Consider the following 22,930-nt stretch of genomic DNA (forward strand, 5'->3'; position numbering starts at 1 on the left):
TTTCCCGGACCAGGTTAGGCAAGCCATGCAAGATACCAAAGATATCAGTAAGACCAGAAGATCCTGCCAGCAGTCAATGGCGAGCCGCCTCCCTGCCGGAAAAAACACAGCAGAGAGGCTGGCAAATTCTGCTCCCAGTCTCCCTCAACAGGACCATAGGTCACAGAAATTGCTCTTTATTATTATAGCCCAAATTCTAACTTGAGAGTTTCACAATTTACCCCACTATATCTAATTTAAAGAGGTTGGCGTAGAAGATCTCTGCTCAAGTCTGTCACTGTTTATCAGGGTGTTGTCATGACAGTTGGCAGACAGATGTGACTACAATTTCAACATGTGTGTTCTAATAAGTTTAAGGTTAAGTTTATAACTTACTGGAAGTAGCTGGAACAGTCTTTCTACTGAGTGAACAAAATGTACACATATATTACACTGTAAAATCCACACAAGGTCTGCAGTGTACATATCTAACTGAAACAAGCTGCATAAATATGTATCCTGTTCACTCCTTGGGATGCTTACAGAATTAACTATTGACCTTTTCAGGATTGTTGAAAATGTAATGGGTAATGTAAAAATTCACTGGGGTCTTGTATATTTGTAGTATTAACATACATCAATACATATTGAATTTCTCACATATTTTATTGTAGAATGAAAAGCTGAAATCATTTGATCATTAAATTACTTTCTTTTCTTTTAGTGTATTCTCTCAACCACCCCTTTCCCAGGAAATGTAATTTGAGGTGGTGTGTTCCTGCACCTCTGCAATTAGCAGCAGCAAGTTGTGTTGAAAAGGCCTGGGAAGTGTGCAATTAGTTTTCCCTTCCACCTACTGGAAAACTCTGGCCTACACTTGGTAGCAAGGTAAAGTTTTTTTTAAAGTTTATTTCTTAGTCCACAAGTAAGGCTCAGTTTAACATTGCAAGGAAGTTACTGTGAAATTCCCCTAGTCACCACAGTCTGGCGCCTGTTCAGGTCAATGCACCTAACCAGCACGTCGTTCAGAATGTGGGAGGAGACTGGAGCACCCAGAGGAAACCACTGTGCTACCATGCCACCCAGTCTGGCATATCAAATATGGTGAATTGGAGAGTTCCCCATAGTAATGCCTATAATCAGGTATCTTCAGCTGTTTCTTCAATGGCCTCCTTCTATCATAAGTTCATCATGGGAATGTTTGAACATGATTGCAGTATTGGGTTCCATTCACAACGCCTCAGATAATGAAGTAGTCCATGCCTGCATGTAGCAAGACCTGGTCCGTTAAGGAGCAAGCAGCAATCAAGTCACACAAGTGCTAGGCAACGACCACTTCCAATAAGAAAAAGTCTGACTACTTCCCCTGGATGTTCAATTGAGTACTATTGTTGAATTCCCCACAAACAACATCCTGGAAGTCACCACTGACCAGGAATTTAATTGGAGCAATCACACAAATATTGTGGCAATAAGTACAGGTCGAAAGTTGGGCATTCTATGACAACTTACTCACCTCCTTACTCCCAAAACATTTTCATCATTTACAAGACAAAAATCAGAAATGCAATAGACTTTCCACTCATCAGGGTGAACGCAGCTCCAATTGCACTCAAGAAGCTTCACTCCCAAGGGCACAGTGAGCTCGATTAGCAACCCATCCATCACCTTATCACCATGTGGGCACGGATGTGTTCGCACTGCATACTATATACAAGATGCACTGCAGCAACTCATCAAAGCTTCTTCAATATCCCCCTCCTAATCTCATGGCATCTACCACCCTGCAAAACAAGGAACACCACTATCTCCAAGTTCCTTCCAAGTCACACATCAACCTGACTTGGAAATATATCACTGCTTCTTCATTTTCACAGGGTCAAAATTCTGGAACTTCCTACCTGGCAGTACCTACACCATAAATTCTGCAATGGTTCAGAAGGTGGCTCATAGTAACCTTCTGAACGGCAAATCGGGATGAACAATAAATGCAGGTCTTGCCAGTGACACCCAAATTCCATAAATAAATAAAAAGTACGATGCCACTTCATGGGAGAGCTTCCAGTCAAACAGAGCAGCTTTTTAACTTCCCCCTGTTCCTAACAGGGAACCAGCTGGGCTTACTTGTATCCCTCGAACAGGCTAGCAAGTTTAAAAGCTGATCACATGGGGGGCTGTGCCATATCACCTAATGTGAAAGTTAAATGTTTCCACTATCTTTAAACATCTTTCATGGAAGTCCCCATGTTAACTTTCCGATATCAATACAATGATGTTTCTCTTTTCTTAAATTTTGACAAGACTCTGCAAATTCACTCAACATTTCAGACATTACTTGCAGCAATACCTGGACAATATTTGGGTTTGAGCTGGTAAGTAAATGACAAGTAACGTACGTGCCACACAAATGCCAGTCAATGACCATCTCCAACAAAGAATCTAACCATCTCCCCATAACATTCAGCAGCATTACAAAGAACAAAGAACAAAACAGCCCGGGAAACAGGCCCTTCTGCCCAATGAGCCCGTGCTGCCATTTTAACATTACGAGTCCCCCCTTCACCCATGACCCTTATCTATGCTTATGGCATTCCACATTGAGGGAAAACTAATTTAGGGACAATTTATTACACCAATCAGCCTAATAGCACATCTTTGGGGTGTGGGAGGAAACCGGAGCACCCGAAGAAAACCCACGCAAGCACGGGGAGAATGCGCAAACTCCCACAGACACTGGCCCAAATCCATCTGTCTGCACAGCAAACAATGATAGTCACTGAGCTGTCGTGTTGCCCAGCACCTGGTCCAGTTTAAGCGTACACTAACGACATGAAGTACTAGGCTATTCTCGAAACGACCAAGAGCAGCCCTCATACGACCCATCGTGTGTATGCCCCTTGTTGGACAACAAGGCGGACCGAAGCACCTGTGAATTAAAAGAGAAAAACATTAGTATCATCCACATCCTTATACGTTACCAGGGATGTCCCAAGGCTACTGAACCTTATTTAAAACAATCTCCTATATCCCTCCATCTCCAACCCACTCATGTGCCTGTCTAAGTAACTCTTAAACAACTCCAGTGTGCCTGCCTCCACCACCTTGCTTGGCAGAGCATTCCATACCCCCACTACCCTCTGTGTGAAAAACCTCCCTCTAACATCCGTGTTATACCTCGCCCCCCTCACCCTAAGCCCGTGGTCCCTCGTAATGTGCGTTTCTAACATAGGAAAAAGCTTACCACCGTTTACTCTATCTATACCCTTCATAATCTTATACACCTCTATTAGATCTCCCCTCAGTCGCCTTCTTTCAAGGGAAAACAGCCCCAATTTGCTCAATCTTTCCTCATAACTCAGTCCTTCCATGCCAGGCAGCATCCTGGTAAACCTCCTCTGCACTCTCTCCAGGGTCTCCACGTCTTTCCGGTAGTAAGGCGACCAGAACTGGACGCAGTACTCCAAATGCGGCCTAACCAACGTTCTATACAACTGCAACATTACACTCCAGCTCTTATACTCTATACCCCTTCCTATAAAGGCTAACATACCATAAGCTTTCTTCACAACCTTCTCCACTTGTACTGCCACCTTCAAAGACTTGTGCACTTGCACCCCCAGATCCCGCTGCGTTTCTATACTCTTTATAGGTCTACCCTTTATCATATAACTCCCACCTACATTATTATTTCGGCCAAAATGCATCACCTCACATTTATCAGGGTTAAACTCCATTTGCCATGTATCTGCCCAATATACCAGCCTATCTATATCCCACTGTATTGCCAGACACTGCTCCTCACTGCCCACCAATCCAGCCATCTTAGTGTCATCTGCAAATTTGCTGATCACACCACTTACTCCCTCTTCCAAGTCATTTATGTATATTACAAAAAGAGGTCCCAGTACTGAGCCCTGCGGCACACCACTAGTCATGATGTGGGAATGCCGGCGTTGGACTAGCGTAAACACAGTAAAAAGTCTGACAACACCAGGTTTTAGTCCAACCGATTTATTTGATAATCAAATAAATCGGTTGGACTAAAACCTGGCACACCACTAGTGACAGACCTCCAGCTAGAAAAGGACCCTTCCACTACTACTCTGTGTCCTCTTACCAAGCCAGTTATCAATCCATCTAGATACCTGGCCTTGTATTCCATGAGCCTTAATCTTTTCAACCAACCTACCATGAGGGACTTTGTCAAACGCCTTACTGAAATCCATATAGACGACATCAACGGCTGGTCCTTCGTCAACCGTTTTTGTCACCTCCTCAAAAACATTCTACCAGATCCGTAAGGCAAGACTTCCCCTTAACAAAGTCACGCTGCGTATCCCTAACCAGATCGCAACGCTCTAAGTGCTCATACATCCTATCCCTAAGAATCCTCTCCATCAACTTGCCTGTCACTGACGTCACTTACCAGCACTGAATTCCCCCGCCATCAACACAGTCAGAGTTTGGGAATTGTGCAGCAAGCCCTCCGGACTTCCTGACGCCTGTCCACCATTTACAACGCACAGGTCAGAATGTGCTGGAACACGAGTGCATCTCCAACAACACTCGAGAAGCTCAATACCATCCAATCACCTCCAACACACAGCAACAGCTATGTGTACCATATACGTTATGTAATGCTCTGTAGCAATTCACCACCAAAGCTCCTCTGCCAGCACCTTCCAAACCAGTGAGCTCCATCAACTAGAACAACAAAAGCAGATGCATAGGAACACCACCACCTGCAAGTTCCCCTTCATGCCATACTTGGAACTATATAACCCAGACTTGGAACTAACCCTGACTTGGAACTATATCCCAGTACCTCCACTGTTGTTGGATCAAAATACTGGATGTCCGTTTTCAGTAGCACTGGAAGTATCTGCACCACACGGACTGCAGCAGTTCAAGAAGGCAGTCCCCCATCACCTAACCAGCGAGCCAACAAATCATGAAAGAATTTTTAAGAAGCACACAAAGATAACCTTAAGATGTTTTACACTGTAAAGGTTTGTTCAAGCAGCAATGAAGGATTATCAAGTATGTGCAACTAAAAGTTAATTGAGAACAGAACAAAAATATCTTCTATGTTCTCTTCCTGTCTTATCTGCCACACTCTAAGTGGCACCATAGCATTTTCTCTCGCCTAACCTCGTCTTCTTAATTGTTTCCAGATCTTGTAAACTTGATGGTTCTATTGAAAAACTATACTCCTTTACTCCCAATAAAAAATTTAATACCACCTTATTGTAATAAAACAACCCAAAGTTCTTCATAGGAGCATTATAAAACATGACACAGCGCCACACATGGAGGTATTAGGTCAAATGACCAAAAACTTAGTCAAGGTGGTTTTAGGAAGTGTCCTAAAGGTGGAAAGCAAGATATAAAGATGTAACAAAAGTATTGCAGAGGGTCTAGGCAACTGAAGTCAGAATTAAAATCGAGGATGCTCAAGACGCATGAATTAGAGGAACACAAATATCTTGGAGGGTTGTTAGGCTGGAGGTGACTGTAGAGGTAGGGAGAGATGAGTTCATGGAAGGATTTGAAAACAAGGATGAGAATGTTAAAATCAAAATGTAGCTCGATCATGAGCTAATGTAAGTTAGAAAGCACTGGGGTAATTTGAACTTGGTGCTAATTAAGATCTGGCAACAGACTTTAGGAAGACCTCAGGTTTGACAATGGATTGGGGTTAGAATGCAGGAAAAGAGCCAGGAGTGCACTGGAAAAGTCAAGTCAAGAGGTAATGAAGGCATACATGAGACAGGGCAAAAGTGAAAACAGGTAGTCTTAGTGACAGCATGAATATGAAATCAGAAGCTCATTTCGGGGTCGAGATTGCAAACAGACTGGCTTAATCCCAAACTGTTGTCACAACAGGGATGTATTCAGTAGCTAGGGAATAGAGTTTGGAGTGGGGCCTAAAAACAATAGCTTCAGTCTTACCACTATTTAGCTGGAAGAAACTTCTGCTCATCCAACATTGAATGTTGAATAAGCAGTCCAATAAATAACTCACAATGGAGGAGTCGAGAAAGGTGGTGATGAGTCTCTGTTTCCACATGTATGCCTTCATGTCAAAGGCTGTGCTTTCAGATTATGTTGACGAGGGGTAGCGTGAGAAATAGGAGTAGGCCACAGATAAACCTTTTAATGGACACAATTTCCAGAACATTTTCTGGCAACGGCTGTACTTTGAAAACACCCAGAAAAGTACAACTTCGCAAGAGGCTATGGATTTCTATGTATGACACCTGAAGAAATGGCGAAGGAGCCAGAAGAAAAGTCACAGCAAGTGTTTCACAGCTACAATTAGATAGACACAATGGAACCAGGCGAGAGCAGTCTGAACAAGCTGATGACAGTGAAGCGGCACTGAAGGAGAGAAAGTTTACTTATTGTCATTGTGATGTTGATAAAAGCCATTTCAGTATTGTGGCAGGGGCAAGAACATGACTGGAGAAATTCAAACATTGTTCTCAGAAAGATGGGAATGGACTTTTGAGGCATCATCATGTTCAAGCACTTTGGAGAGAAAAGTCTATTGCAGATGGGGTGATAGTTCCAATCACACTAACCTCTCTTTCACCAGTATTAGAATCAATTTGTACTCTTGCATTCCTTGGAGTATGAATAAGAGCTTGTTCATAGTAATACACCATGCCAATACTTGTATATATGTATTTATTCATTACTTTTAAATGGGGAGGCATATTTTGGAGAGCATTTTAAAATAGTTTAGAGAAGTTTCCAAGTCAATAAAAATAACGGTGCTGATTCGGAGCTTGAATGGAGATTTGAAGTGAACGTATAGATTGAAATATATTCATGGAGGCAAATTGTGTGTCCATTTGACCTCAGAGAGAAGGGTTGACTGTTCCGAGATCTAAATAATAGGTCTTCAGACCCCTGTAAGAACTAGATCTTTGAGGAATACCTTAAAAATTAAATACTGTTACTTTGTTTTCGGGTTCTGAAGATGGTTCCTGCATATCAGATACTATATAAATGGGCAAAAAAGTTTCAGTATACTATTAGAATTTACTTAAAGATATTTATTTTAAGCATTCGCATCCAAATTATTTTAATGGCAATGAATGACTCACAAAGTATCACGCCCTCAGCATAACAGAGATGGATTTAATTCATGAAGGTTGATGTAAAAACCTGGCCACAATAATGATATGTCTACTCTTGCACATTCAGTAATCCACACAAGTGTAACACTTCTTTGCTCTTTTTCTCTCCCCCAGACCCATCACTTCCAATAGACATTTACCAAAGTTACTCCAGAATGTTCATGTATCACAATGGTTGATGCAACACGCGGCAGGACTATCTTTATTGTATAGAAACTGAAATTGCACAAAATCCTGTTAATGTAAGATGCTAAAATTTATTGGCAAGTTTCATCAAATTCAGACACTGAGGAACAAATGCAGCCTTTCTTTAAAAGGAGCTGTTTCAGTTATGTCACTTATATAGATAAAATATTTCCAATAACATAACAACAGCAGATATTAAGGTTCACAGACTGTATGATTAGATTTAATATCTGAAAAAATATATAGTTTTTTGGGGAAAAATATTGATCTATATATCTTTTCGAAGATAAATAAATGCCTTTCTCTTTAGCTGTTCAAAGTAACTTGAGACTTCATATTGGAGCAGATATTTCTCTTTAAAAATCAAATATCCCCAAAGTGGAAGTACGCAGGGTGTACCAAGTGTTTTCTCTATAGGTTGGAGAGGGCTAGTGCTTCATCTCATTTGCGTACAATCTAATGGCCAACTTCTAAGGAATATCGCTGAAATTTCAGGAGCAAGTTACTCCATGTGTGATATAATGGACTCAAGATGAAGAGAAAACGTGCATGTCTCTCCCTTTGCATAGGTTAAATAAAAATATAATTGGATATTTCTAGTAGTGCGGGGGCACTTAAAAAAAACAAACAGTACCAACTGCTACATCTGTCTGGTTCTTGAAAATTATCGTAGTCTTGTTGCAATAACCAATTAAGTAAAATATGCTCAAGTTTTAATGCAATATAAAACTTGTCAAAGTTAAATAACTTTTTCTACATGTATGCACCCTTTAAGCAAAAGTGTCAATGTTTTACATACCTGTGTATTTACTTAAATTAATTCTTCCAGAGTATCAACATCAACAAGATGCATCATTGCAGAAGCAGAAAATCTAGCAGTCGATACAACCTAGTCTCCTACCAAAAATCCAATAATCCTGATAACACCAGACTAAGTTTCTGGCCAGTGACCTAGCCAGATAGTTGTCAATGTGTTAACTAAGTAAACCAAAGTTTTCTTTAACAAAAAAAAACTCTCACATGAAATGGAAGACACAACCAAATTTTATTTTTACCCAATTACTTCTGAAACTACAAATTGTCTTAAGTGCATTTTTTCGAATGTGTGCTCATTAGCAGATATGTCAATTTTTCATATTCCCATTGCACTTCCTCTTTAGAGTTTCTTCCACTGTCACTTGTTATACAGTTCATTTAGGTTACAACAAAAATACTTAATCTCCATATAACCCGGCCCATTGAGTCTGCATTGGTTCTCTGAAACAGTATTCCATCCAGGCCTTCTCCTCCTCCCTAATCACTGTGCCACCCTCATCAATTGTCATAATACTACTAGACCTATCTTTTAATGTGGCTTGAATGCCACATTTTTGATATGTTTATGAAGATTTTCGTATATTTTACATAGCAAACAAATACAGATCTACACAGTGCTCGCATGTATATTCCAATTCAACTAGGCTCAGGGCTCCCAGTGGCCAGGGATCAAGCTTCTGGTACCCCCAGCATCCACTCCGCCCGAGTCCCATCTAATTGTACTAGGAATGATAGTGACAATATAAAAACAAAAAGGCAGAGCAAAGCCACTGGAGAACAAACTGAGTGCCCAAACAGCCCAGGCTATAAATTAGGGAGTGGAGAAAAGAAAGAGACAGAGAGAGTGACAGCAAAGGAGAGAGAAGAAAGAGAGAGGGAAAACAGAAAATTTCTCATGTTGGCCTCCTTATCTTGGCCAGGTGGGTGGACCAGGGTGCGTCCACCAATCGGCAGGAGGTGGGGTATTTACCCAAAGTGGGCAGCAGTAGGTATTACTAAAGTACTGGCAAATTAGTTTTGGTCACAGCATAATTTTCATCATTGAATCTGGAGAAAAATTATAAGGATGTCGATGACATATTAAGATCTAAACTAGTTGTTTTCACTTAAATACTGAGGTTTACTCTCTGTACTAGCTAGATTAATAGCATTCTGCAATTCAGTAATGAGGTCTGAGTTTCAGGGGAATTGTCCAAATACTTCCAAGCAACTTAATTATTTTGGCAAGCAGGTGTTACTTTTCTTAAATTGACTTCAGTATAGTTTTTCATCTTTAAAATGCTTATTTTAAATATAATTGTAGAATGGTATTTACAGATAAAGTATATAACTGCTGCATATTTTCTTGTACAACCAAATATATTACAGTGACATCAAGTTAATTAATAATTTTGTTAGCAAGTGAAATTTGGAAGCTACTTTATTGCTGAAGTTGAACCCAGAATTCCAAAAATTAGGATATTGTTAGTTGAACCCTGGTCATTGACAATTAGAATACTGATTTTCAGAGAAGTCAAAATAACTTTCAAATCAAGACTACCAAGGTAAGATATCTGGAGCTGGCAGTGTGACATTTATTTGGTATTTAGTTATAATTTTTAAAAAAGACTTTGCCAGTTTACTTTCACACACAATTATAGATTATATATTATTTTCTTCTGCTAAAATTATGCACTCCAATGGGAGTACTGAGCTGTTGGAGATGCTGTCTTTTGGATGAGATCTTAAACCAAGGCCACATTTGGTTGTTCAAGTGGATGTAAAAGGTCACATGGCACTATTTTGAAGATGAGCAGGGGAGTTACGCCCATTTTCCTGGTCAATGTCCATCACTCAATCAACATCACAAAAACAGGATTATCTGATTATTGCCATACTGCTGGGAGCTTTCTCTGCACAAACTGAGTACTGAGTTTCCAATGTTAAAACATTAACTACACTTCACAAGTACTTAACTGGCTGCAAAGTGTATTGAAATGCCCGGTAATCATGGAAAGAACTATATAAACGCAAAGTTGTTTTTCTACAAAGATTAGTATTTTGATTTTCATTAAACTTATAAAAATATAGGGAATTCTCAGCTCACTGTTCCACACTGTGGTCACAGACATGCAAAACAGACTAATGACAGAACTAAATTTCAATTCAATTATTTAATAAAATCTTTTATCTAAAAATATAAATTTTAACTACATTACTACAAGTTGTTTATTTACTCAAAAACAACTTTCCTTGATATAAGCACCTTCCTCATCCTTGGGAAGTCCCAAACAGTTATTTACTTTTTTGATGAAAGTGAATCAAAGGAAAAAATGTTACCTTAACTTCTCTCTTTGTAGCTGCTGCCTGACATGCTGGGTTTTCCAGCAGTATATTACTTCTGATTTACTCATGTTATTTTGGGGGCAAATGTAGAATTTAACTTGTACACAAGATTATATGACTTCTGTAATGAAATTTAGCTTACAAAAATATAACGGTGCACATCCAAACACAACAGATTGCTGTGCAAGATTGGGAGACTCAGTTATACAATTGTATTTATCATAACTTAATTTCAATGTGTTGTTTATTCCATGAATAGCCAAAGTGATAAGCATGAATGCTCTCCTGTACATTCGATTTCATGTGATGTTTTCACTCTAACTTCAGGATTAGCAGAGTTTGAAAACTGGGAGATAATACCTTTGTCTGGTTCAAATATCTCACTTCAACTAGGACAATAAGAGGACAAGGAATAACTTTACTCTTGTTTTCCTCCTGTGGCCTCTAACTGACCTGTCTCAAACTGAAGCCAAATGCATATTTCATTTGCTTGTCAACTTTCTTAATTCATCTCCCAAATGGTGTTTATATCCTGCATGGGACAGCTCCATTGGTCACATTCCAATATCTGGTCCAAGTGGCTAAAATTCTTAATGTGTGGGCTTGGTAGTGAATCCCAACACTTAGTTAACCCACAGGGCTGTCACAGCTGAGTTTGATCTTGCCATCCTGACACATGTATGTGCATCTAAACAGTAGTTACCAAACAGTGGTCAGGGCTAGCAACTAGATTCAGGGCCAGATTTCCCCTCTCTTGCCCCTACAAATTCAGAATTGCTAAGGACGCCACAACAGAAAGTTAACAAATTAACTGTTATCAAAGAGCACACACTCTTTAAATTCACTTTGCATCCAACTAACCCAAGCTGGCCATAACATTTTGACATATGTTATTATTCTACTTTTCAGTCCTGACTTTGACTATAAACATTTAAGTTTTGTCTCTAATTCTTCATTTGATTTTAAATTGTCAGATTCTTAGCAAATTCTTCAACTTCTCAGCTAGTTTAACTCAGGTTAGATCATAAAGCAATTAACAAGAATTTGCATAAGAACAGAAAATTAGCATCTGCGTAACAGTACTGAATAAAAACTGTTAATATGTAAACAGCTTTCATGCATGGAACATTCGCAATATACTTCTCAATTTCATAACTTCTATTTTCTAAATAAAAATAAGTCTTAAAGTTGGCATGCAATCTTATGTACCTCAAGGGATGAAGAGTATAAGTAAAGTTAGAGTAATTGAGAGGCTTTTCTAATCAACTTTAGTCTGCACCAAATACTGAAAAGATGAAGTTGTGAATCTAGCAGTTTTCTGTGTACTTCGTTTGTTTATTTGAAAGCATGTCAAATATTAACACAAAATTTAAGACTGACATTCAAAAAAACGTACACATCCACACTTAAAAAACCATAACAATCATATTGCATAGTAGACTTAGCAATCTCCTCAAAAACTGAACATTTTCTTTGGGTTCCAACTGTTCAGCTTAAATATTATGCAATATTGTTGGGACACAACTTCATAGAATGCAACCCAGAAAGAATCTCTAAAAATAGCAAAGCGGAGTGAAAAGGTGTTGCATGTTATGCATTCTAAACTGAGATTTTGTGGTTAAGCGTCATCCTTCCCTTTATTCTATAATTTTTTTTCCGTCTACGTGTTGGATTTTCTAGAATTGTTGGTCTAATATTAAACAACGTCTTCATCGCATTTATTAATGTGCCACCTCTTAAAGATATAGTATGAGGGACACATTGATTTGATGGATGCTTCTACCTTTCCATTTATGCAAAAGCAAAATTGGCAGTGGATTAAATCAAAGTACCTATTCAGTGATCTCACTGGGCTTCTAGTGTATGCTTCACTGGACATAAAAGGGAAAGAAATTCTAGGAATACCTTTAGATCAAATCACTACTCCCATTTTATAGAAATGGCCTGATTGAAGTTCTGACTGCCACTTTTTTCTAAGCTGCACAAGTATGTTCACCATTGGCGATGACACCAGTATGGTTTAGCAAGGAGAATGATTAGACTAAGGGGTTCCCACTTTGGAATAAAATTTTACATTTTAAAGAATTAATTTGTTTCTGCATCCGGATCCCATTCGCCTGTTTTACTCCTTTGCTTCTGGACCTAGAGTGGCCCCTGGTTAAGCAGCACCTCCATTCCAAAATTCTCGTCCTCATTTTCAAATCACTCTGTGGTCTTGCCCCTACATACATCTGTATCTCGAGCCTCTCCAAGATGTATACTCTGCTAGCTCTGATCTCTTGAACATCTCCTATTTTTTTCACTTCACCTCTCGTGACAGTGCTTTTACACCTGTTTAGGCTTAAGCTCTGGAATTCCATCCACAAACCTCTATTCTCCTTTAAAATGGTCATTAAATCTCATCTCTTTGACCAAGCTTATGGTTATCTGCTTTTGTGTGGCACTGTCAATTTTTTTTTTGTAATGCTTCTGAGAAGTGCCCTGAGACATTTTATACATTAAAAGTGCTACATAAATACAAGTTGCTGTTGTTGAAACAAGAGTTTATTTTGACTTTTCTTAATTATTTTCCCTAACAAACTCAAGGAGTACTTTGAAGGAAGTACTCAATCAGATTTTCCTTTCCCTTTAAGGCAACAACCTCTAATATTACATTAATATGATTTTGTGCAATGTAATTCATAATTTCAAATTGTTCCCAACAAATTTCGTGCAGCAAACTAAACTACACTATAGCGGCTCAAAATAGTCCAGATGCAACTCAAAACTTTGGAAAAGCAAAATTTAAACTTCATTTCTAATTCTCTTGCTGGCAGCTGTCAGTTCAAGTGGATATGGTAAGAAAATTTCATACACCCATCATTCCGGTTTGTTAAAACGAGAATGGTAATAATGATGTGTGAATAACTTGATACTGATTGCAGTTAGGCAATGCAGTAGCAAGCACAATTACAAACTATAATTTTGTAGACATTAATCACAAGTCCGCGATGTTAGGTTTTAAGCATGAGCACGTTCTTGATCATTTTGGTTTAAAAGAGGAAATTTTGCAATTTTAAATGTTGATCATTTGTTGCAAAAAAAACTATTTCTGAACAAAGTACAAAATTTGATGCATGCATCATTCAGCATATGCTTGATCCTATACTTTATGATGTTGATAAATTTTCTTTGATTTCTGAAGAAAACACTTAAGTGCTAAATAATATTAAGCTTAGATGATTCCTTATCTGGTAAATTTAGTTTGGGAATGGGGAGAAATAATGACAGAAGCAGAGGAAAGAATACGACAGAAGAAGCATTTCATAAACACTTATTGGCTCTAATCAATGTTCAGCTGATTTCATTGCAAAAATTTGATAATAAACAAGCAATGAATCAGCTGATAAGTTCTTTCTCAGTAAACAGCATTTATTACTTTGAATGGATTTGAAAAATTGTTTTTCACGCTTTTAATTTCTGGGGGGCGTGCAACAGTTGCTGATGAATACGTATATATTGAATTATATTAAAGTTACGATAATTAGAAGTTGTGCAGAACTGTCCTGACTTTTAAAAAATTTAACTTTACCAATTGTTCTAATAGATTACTTAGTCATATCCATCGACAAAGCTACAAAATTGTATGAGATAGAATACAAGTTTCTATTACAGCCATTCTGTACAATCACTAGCACAATCAATGATTTACAAAGAACAGTACAACACAGGAACAGGCCCTTCGGTCCACCAAGTCTCTGCCAACACAGATACCTCTCTAATCTAATATTTTAGATTATAATCTACGTGGTCTAAATCCCTCTATTCCCTACCTATTCATGCATCCATCCAGATGCCTCTTGAACACTGTTTTAGAATCTGCTTCCACCACTTCCTTCAGCAACATGTACCAGGCACTCACCACACTGTGTGAAAAACTTGCCCCTTACATTTCTTTTAAACTTTCCCCCTCTCACTCTCAGCCTATGCCCCTGAGTAATTGGCCCTTCGACCCTGGGAAAAAGACTGACTATCCATTCTATCCAAGCCTGTCATAAGTGAAACGTGAAAGAAAGACCGGATCTGCAAGTGGTTTCACTCAGATCATATGGTACTGAGCAATATTATAACAACAAAACATAATGGCATTAATATATATTAATATACAAACATATATACACAAGTTTAGTAATTTTACGCTAAATTACCTTTTATGTGACAATAGCCTTTTATAATTTGCAAGTCAGAACTGTTAATTTAAGTAATCAAATTCTATTATATTAACATTTGGAAAATATGACCAGAATATTTTTTACTGCCAATTTTTCTGTCAGTCTAATCTATGTTCGGATTATTGACAATCATTGCACATTAACTATTTTCACTTTGGTTTAATTGCCTCCAACGCAACCTAAATTACATCTCTGGCACTGAGCTGTATAGGAAAATAAGCAATGTTTCAAAAGTCTTAACAATACAAGAAAATACATGCCACTGAACAATATGATCTGGTTCTCACCTGGGGGAATCTGAATATTTTGAATGTTTGGCTGATGCTGTGAGGGTTGAGGGAGACGGGGAGCTATAACTTGTGGTGTTATAGTTGTCCTTGGCCCAGTGTTCACTGCTGCTGTCCTTGCCAGAGTTTGGGCAACTGTGTTTATGGTTCCTTTGCCCATTCCTGCCGCTGTACCAACTGACTGAGTGGAAATTCCACCAGGATTGGATGCCACATTCTGAAGCCCACTTTGTATCGTCTGACCTATTACCATAGTACTTGTATTTGATTGATTGTTTACACTGGTCACTGCACTACCAGTTGTTGATGTCAATATTCCTGCATTGAGAGTCTGTTGTGGTGTCTGTATAATTGTTTTGGGCTGTAAATCAGATTTGATAACCTGTCCACCAGCAGACAAAGAAACGTTACTTGACAAACTAGAAGGCTGACTGTTTAAAGTCAGAAGTGAAGTCTGATGGGGAGCCCCGGTGCCACCAGGAGCTGGCAAGTTAGTTACACTAACTGTTGAGTTCAATATAGTACTACTGCCATTTGGCGTTGATGCAACTGACAGAGCTGGGCCACTGTGAGGTGGTGGTCTCACTAATGTCACTGTGGGTCCTGCTGCCTGTGAAGAAACAACAGTTGAAGGAACATTCTGCGTACTGACAAAAGACGTTTGAATAACAGTGTAGGCAGAACTAGAGGCTGGCAAAGACACGGCTGGCAACCCTGTATTAATTGTGTTTTTGACAACAGATCCAGGTCCATTATTGACCACCGTAACAGCTGGCAAGGTAGTTGCTGCTGCTGAACAAGTGAAAGTGGTGGCATTTCCTGCATTGTGAGAGTTTATCGCCATTCCATTATTCCCATTAAGAGTTTGTATGTTGGAGGTGACAGTTTTCACATGGTTGGACACTGGGGTTGCCATTGCACTTATTACCACCGACTTCCCTTGACCGATGCTGCCTGCAGCTGATGTTTCCGACGATCCTGTCACTGCCGCCGCCGCCGCCGCTGTACTCTGCTCCTGTTCCACTCCTGGAGCCTGGGACCTTGCATTATTGATAACAACACTTTGCTGTGCCCCACTCCCCGCCGTGGTCGTGCAGGGCAGGACCCCGCCGCCGAACGCGTTCTGCGAATTGATTAGTGCGTTTTTGCCCTCGGAGCTCTCCTCCACTTTGATTTTGGCTGCGGTGGAGACCTCAGCCCCGGCCAGTCCCATTTTGTTCTCTGCCGCTTGCAGCTCAACATTATTGCTCACCATCCCGGGTGGGTTTTCCACGTGATTGTTCACCGCCGGCGCCCGGACTGCGCCCGGCTCCGCCGCGTTGTGGCCCGCCGCCGCCAGCTGGGACTCCAGGGAGCCGACTAGGTCGCTCACCACTTTCTCGTCTACGTCCGAGAAGAACACATCGTCCAGCAGATCTGGAGCCCCCGCCGCCATCTTAAGGCAGAACTCTTGTTTGACTGGGACCGCGCACGCGCACCGAGCCGTGTTGTCGGGGGCTGACGTCAGCGGCGGGCCGCCGCCATTGGCCGGCTCCCGGTTTAAAGCGCCGGCCAATGACGGGCCGCCTTATTGGGCTGTGGAATGGGGGGCGCCGAGCGGGCTTGAGAGGCGACGGCGAGGGAACAAACACGATGCCTGCGCCCCACTTCTTCTTTCACCCGCGTCGATTCCTCCACGCTCCTCCGACCGTCTCGACGCCCTCCACCCGACTCGCCTCGAAAGCCGCCGTTTTCTGTGGATTTTCCGAATTTATCTTTGTACACGATTGCGCGCAAGATGGCTCCCTGGCTTCGGATGCTAAAGGGCGCCACACCTGGTGGTGATGTGTGGAAATAGCAGCAACTTGTCACATCCTCAGAGAGCTCCATCTCAGCGGACATGTTAAACCTACTAACTCTTTGCGGGGATATGTGTGTGTACGCAGCTGGAGTGGGGAACTAAGTTGGCACCACATCCGAGTGCTGTTGTTCCAAACTGAACTCAGTGTAGCTTTGATTATTTTTTTTGTTCGTGAAACAGCAAGCTTATATGCTGTTGGGATGTTGTACAACTTGCTCGATTTGAGATTGGATTGAGATCAGAGTTGCTGCAAATATATAAAAGTATTAAGTACTTGAGAAATTTCTCCTCTCTTTCCGTTTTCCCCCGCCCCAAAAAATATATATAAGCATCCGTATCCCATATGGATTTTGTGTAAACAGTGCTTGACAAATTCTCTCCCTTGCTTTTTAGCATACATACTCTTCCGTGTCCTATTTTGGATTTTGTCAATAGTGCAAGTATAGATACTTCTGTAAGCAATACCTTTTTCAGTAAAATTAAGCATCTTAACTAATAACTGTTGCAAGTGTTTGATGCCATATGCTTGAAAGGTAAGTAACTTTGTTAATGCTTACTATTTTACTAAATTTTGAATATCTAGTAAGTGTAAAAGTAGTATCCTAATATTTAGGAATGCTGTAATATTTCACAAAATTAGATCTGTGTATAAAGGATGAGTGGGTGTTTACTCAGTATACTTTCAACTATCTAGTTTAAATTATTCTTGCAAATAGCTTGCTTGCTTTATGATTGGAGTCTAAAGTTGACCATTCTGTTTTAAGCTTTGAGAAATAGAAAGAACTTGTAAGGATTTTGAAGAGTTTTTTTTTGAAGATGTGTAAGGGTGCCAGTAAAGGAAGTGTACCTTTTCAGAAAGCATTTGAAGTGTTGCATTGGTAGTGTTTGCACAAGACTGAAAGTAGCCAAGGCTGAAGGCCAAAAAACATGAAACTTTTCTCCAATTGTGCTACCATATCAGTGTTTCTGGCATTTGTCTTGCTTTGGAATTGGATTGAGGTTAGGTTTAAGGGATTGGGTGCAATAGGTTTGTGCAAATTGAAGCTGGGTTAGCAATAAACAGTGTTTTTTGAAGTTGGGTACTACTAGGATTAGTGCTTGGGCTACAACTTCAGAGTTGAGTGGATTGGCCTGCTGGGGGTGATTGAGTAGACTTGACCTATACTTTTCAGAATGAAGTGGCTTGATTAGGTCTGGTACTAAAGTCTAGAGTTGTACCCTCTGAATAAGAGCCATTTGGATGTAAGGATGCCCTCACTCAAGGGGTTGTGAATCTTTGGCATTCCTTGCATCAGAAGTCTATGGCTGTTTTAGCTGAATATATTAATGAAAATGGCCAAACATTTAAGGGAATTGCGACTGAGGTAAATACTGAGCCATAATTTGTGCTCAATGGTGGAGGAGACAACTGAACAGCTTACTCAATTTATTTTATTCTCAGGTGGACATATTTCTCTCCCTATTTCATAAATGAGCTAAAGTTAAACCAGATAATTGTTTCAGTTGTTTTGAGGTATTATGTTTTGCTGCGTAATTAACAAGTGATCTTAAAGGTGATCATTTTCTTATTGGTCAGATAACCAATTTGTTGACTGCTGCTGTCTGGTTACTCCATAAATGCATTTTTGATTTGTGGTCATGTGTATTGGGTTATAGCAAAGTATTGTTTCTTGTGTGCTATAAAGACAGAACAATAGGTAGGGGAGAAGGTACAGAATACAATAATCAGAGCTAGGATGTAGAGAAAGATAAGGTTAATATAAAATCTGATAGTAGCAGAGAAAAAGCTGAGTCAGTTGCTAAGCGATCTCAGGCTTTTGTATCTTTTCCTGACAAGCAGGAAGAGTGTGTCCAGAGCGTGTGTGATCTTTGATTATGCTGGCTGCTTTTTTGAGGAAATGGGAAGTGTAGAGAATCATTGGATGGGACCCTGGTTTGTGTGATGGACTGGGCTATGTTCAGCATTGGATATGAATTTGGACAAAGTGATCTGTGCCCTATTTGACTATAGGATCAAGATGATCCTGTAAATTTCTTGAGACTATCCACATGGTCTTATTGAATATTAAAATACTGATCCTTTTCTATTCCAAGTTCTGAAAGTTTCTTTTGTGCTTTTAAATTAAGCATTTCTACCATGGCTTTTCATTTTGCTTTACAAGCAGTAACTTTGGATTATTACAGAAGCTATTGTAAAATGCTGCTAATTGGAATATATCCAGGGGCTGAGTTAGTTGCAAACTTGTATCTACCATAGATGATTAGTTGGTCTTCTGTTATTGATTTATGTATGACCGTTCCTTAAATGACACAAATTGGGTCAGAGGGCAACTTGCGTTATGTATATGTAATCTTTACAACCTTGTCAAATAACCTTTACCAGCTTGCTCTTGAAAAGAGAAGGCTGAGGCCTCTGACAGGTGCAGCAAGTTGGTATTCAGTTGCTGTGTTCAGTTGTTGGAAGCACTATCTGACACCTGCTTATCACTTTTTTCACAACTCAGTGTTGTAATCTGTTGGTGGTTTTTTGGTCAAGTTTTTATCAAAGACTGACTATTTTTAAGCTTTTATTGTCGGTTGTAATTTAAATATTGCATTTGGTTGGGAAACTTAGGATAGCTGGTATTCTATGCTTGGCATCAAAAATTCATTTTAATGGAGGGAGGGGGTGCAAAAATTACAAAGCATCAAATTATTTAATATTCTTTGCTAAAAATCATTTTCACAAGTGGAGCATAAAAATTGATACCATACTTCTGTATTAAATACATTTCACATTTTATAGCAAGTGATTGTGATGTTGTACTTGTACTTTATAAAATCTAGCAAGGAAGTGCAGTCTGCAGGATTATTTTAGGTGGAGATCTGAAATACAATTTAATTTTACATTTGTGTGAATTTAACTATGTTGCTGAATTAATACTAATGCCAGGCAGGCCTTTAAGTGCGGAAAAATTCAGCAGGTCTGCAGAGCAACAGTTAATGTTCAAGTCCGATATGACTCTTAACCACTGCTTGAGCATTTGAGCTTACTTGCAATTCTTTCAACTTGCTCTGGTTTGATGTGATTTATTATTCACATGTATTGGTATACAGTGAAAAGTATTGTTGTGCTATACAGACTGTGCATACTATACATAGGGAAGGAAAGGAGAGTGCTAAATGTAGTGTTTACTGTCATTGCTAAGGTGTAGAGAAAGATCAACTTGATGTGAGGTAGATCCATTCAAAGTTCAGCAACAAGGAAGAAGCTGTTTGAGTAGGTTGGTATCTGTCCTCAGACTTTTTCCTGATGGAAGATGTATGTCCAGGGTGTGTGAGGTCCTTGATTATGCTGCCTGCTTTGAGACAGTGGGAAGCGTAGACAGTGTCAATGGATAGCAGGCTGGTTTGAGTGATGGATTAGGCCTCGTTCACAACCTTTTGTCATTTATTGTGGTCTTGGACAGAGCAGGAGTGATGCCAAGCTATGATATAACTAGAAAGAATGCTTACTATGATGCATCTGTTAAAGTTGGTGAGAGTTGTAGCAGACATGCCAAATTTCCTTAACCTCCTGAGAAAGTAGAAGCATTAGTGGGGTTTCTTAACTATAGCATTGGCATGGCAGGACCAGGACACGCTGTTGATGTGGACACTAAACTTTAAGCTCTTGACAATTTCTACTTCATCCCCTATTGATGCAGACAGGGTCTGTGTTCAATGCTGCTTGCAGTTTGGTTGCCTTTTTAAACTGGGAGACCAGTCACAGATTGGGTGACTGCTTTGCAGAGCATAGCAATAACCAATTTCCCAGTCACCACTTCAATTCACCACCTTGCTCTGATGCTCACATTTGTCCTTCTTGGGTTTCACTTTTTGTTTTTCTGAAGAACCTTTTATTGATGATTTGTTTTCACTTCAGCCCTACGCTCCTGATCTACGGATACCTGGTGCAGCAAGGGGAGGGCCGGGATGATGACCTCCTTGTGATCCTGGGCCTGGCAAAACATGCCATTTACAGGACCAGGCAGCAGGCGATTGAGGAGGCGGGCAGGGGGGCTGTCCATCCTGACTGTTTGCCCCTCTACTGCGGCTACATTCGTGGCCAGGTGTCCATAGGTGCAGTTGATGCCTTTTGTGCTTGTTGGGCACCACAGGGGATGGGGTGCATTATTGACCCAAATAATCACATTTTAATTTAATGTCTTAAGTTTCCATGTACTTTTGTTTTTGTTCAGGCTGCTCCCTTCCTTTTGGGGAGCTGCCCCTTTACTTTGTACTAATTTAATTTGAGTTTATTTGGTTGACCTTAGAGGACTATGTTCCAGAAGTCCTGTGCAAGCTGAAGGAACACCTCATTTTCTGGTTAGGCACTATATGGTCTTCTGGCCTCTACATTGAGTTTAAACTTCAGACCATTTACAGTTTTCCATTTCACTTTTTTCTCCCTAGTATGTCATGTTGTGCATTTAGACAGCTCTTGACTTCTGCTACAACATCTGCTCTGGACCTGTACTTTGTTCCTTTTACAGTTACCATTCCCACTCTTTGCCTTTCGTTTCATGACATAAAGCAGTTCCAAATAAGTCAAGTTATTTCTCCACAAATGCTGTCAGTTGTGTTGCAGGGTTTTTTAGCATTTTTTTCATATGGACAACATCTGTGGTTTGCTTTTACTTGCATGTCAGTTTGGTTGCTTCGATAAACCTGTTCAATGATTGCTAACTTTTTATGCAGAGCCTGTATCAGTTAGTTTTTAAAACCAAAGTAAGTATAATCTTGGAACATTCCCACTGTCTTCAACTTTTCAAGCTATTTTTGCATTACATGCGCCTCTTTGAGCAAATATGAAAAGGTAGAAAAGTAAACTGATGTGTTCATTTTGTGCTTTTTGAATTAATTGACATTCTGATCAGTCCAGTGTATGTTAAGTTTATCTAGTGCTTTCTTTTAAAATCTGTTTATCCTGAGTTTTGAGAACCAGATGCATGTAACTTTCAAAGTTGTTGACTCCGAGTGTTAATGCATTCAATAATAAAACCACTTGGTACAAATAATCTTAATCTGATTTTTAATTATTTAAATTCCACTTTAAACTCAGCCTCTCAACAATCAACAGCCCAAGATAAACAGTCCTTTTATTCTTTGTCCCATTTTTAAGTCCACTGCATTTGTACCAGTAAATTTAGTCTGAGAAGCCTTAATGGGCAAAAGCAAGAGGTGCATGGGTCCTTTTTATAATCTCCTATATTCCATGTTGATTATACTTTGAGATTTGAAAGTAGTATGCTAATTAAAATGTTGCAGTTTCTTTAAAAGGAAAATGTTGGGCTATTTGAGATGGGTTGGGTAGTTTGACCTGGATCATTTAAGTACCTTGATCAAGCTTTTCTGTTAGCACAATACTTGGTATGTCGCTGGAAACAGAAACCCTTCTTATTAGAGTAAGGTTTGGGAAGGATCAACATAAGGACTGCAGATAATACTGTGCATCAATACTTGGTGGCAGGAAAATATACTAGTATCCTGCAACACATTTGTTTTAATCCCTATAATCTGTTATATGCAGGAGGGCTCCTCATCTTTCACTTAACTAATCATTCCATATGAATTCAAGTACTTAAAATTTGCATTATTTAACTGGGAATGTCACAAACTAATTCTCTCTCTCTCCCTCCCTTGGAGGTTTGCTGAACAATTTACCCAATCTGAATGTTATGTGGCTCATATCTTCTGATATTGCAGCTCAATCCATAAAATCCCTACAATGCAGAAGGCCATTCATCCATCAAGTCTGCACTGACCACAATCCCACTTGGGCTGTATTCCCATAATCCCACATTCACCCTGCTAATCCCCTGACACTTGGGTTGATTGGCTATGCTAAATTAACTAACTCCCACATATTTGGACTGTGGGAAGAAACCAGAGCATCTGGAGGAAACCTACACAGAAATGGGGAGAATGTGTAAATGCCACACAACCCAAGGCTGGAATTGAACCCGGGTCCCTGGCACTGAAGCAGCAGTGCTAACCACTGATGCCCAAGATGAGCAAACATTTCTAAATTGTTCATAGTGGTTTAATACACTAACTTGCTATAATGTAAAGCAAGATTATGAAAACATTTTTGCCATGCACAACAAATAAATTGTGTGG

At 39.7% G+C, this 22,930-nt stretch overlaps 1 protein-coding gene across 1 annotated transcript in view; it reads right to left on the reverse strand.

The window, feature by feature from the left end:
- The window catches only part of taf4a (TAF4A RNA polymerase II, TATA box binding protein (TBP)-associated factor), a 70,202-nt gene extending 53,818 nt beyond the window's left edge, over nt 1-16,384 (reverse strand). The window contains exon 1 of the mRNA XM_080204738.1: nt 14,950-16,384. Coding sequence (XP_080060864.1) covers nt 14,950-16,384 — 1,435 coding nt within the window. The remainder of the gene's footprint in view (nt 1-14,949) is intronic.
- Nucleotides 16,385-22,930: the final 6,546 nt, after the last annotated feature.

This window comes from Carcharhinus amblyrhynchos, chromosome 16 (genome assembly GCF_965287045.1).
Source record: "Carcharhinus amblyrhynchos chromosome 16, sCarAmb.v2.hapA, whole genome shotgun sequence".
Lineage (NCBI taxonomy): Eukaryota > Metazoa > Chordata > Chondrichthyes > Carcharhiniformes > Carcharhinidae > Carcharhinus > Carcharhinus amblyrhynchos.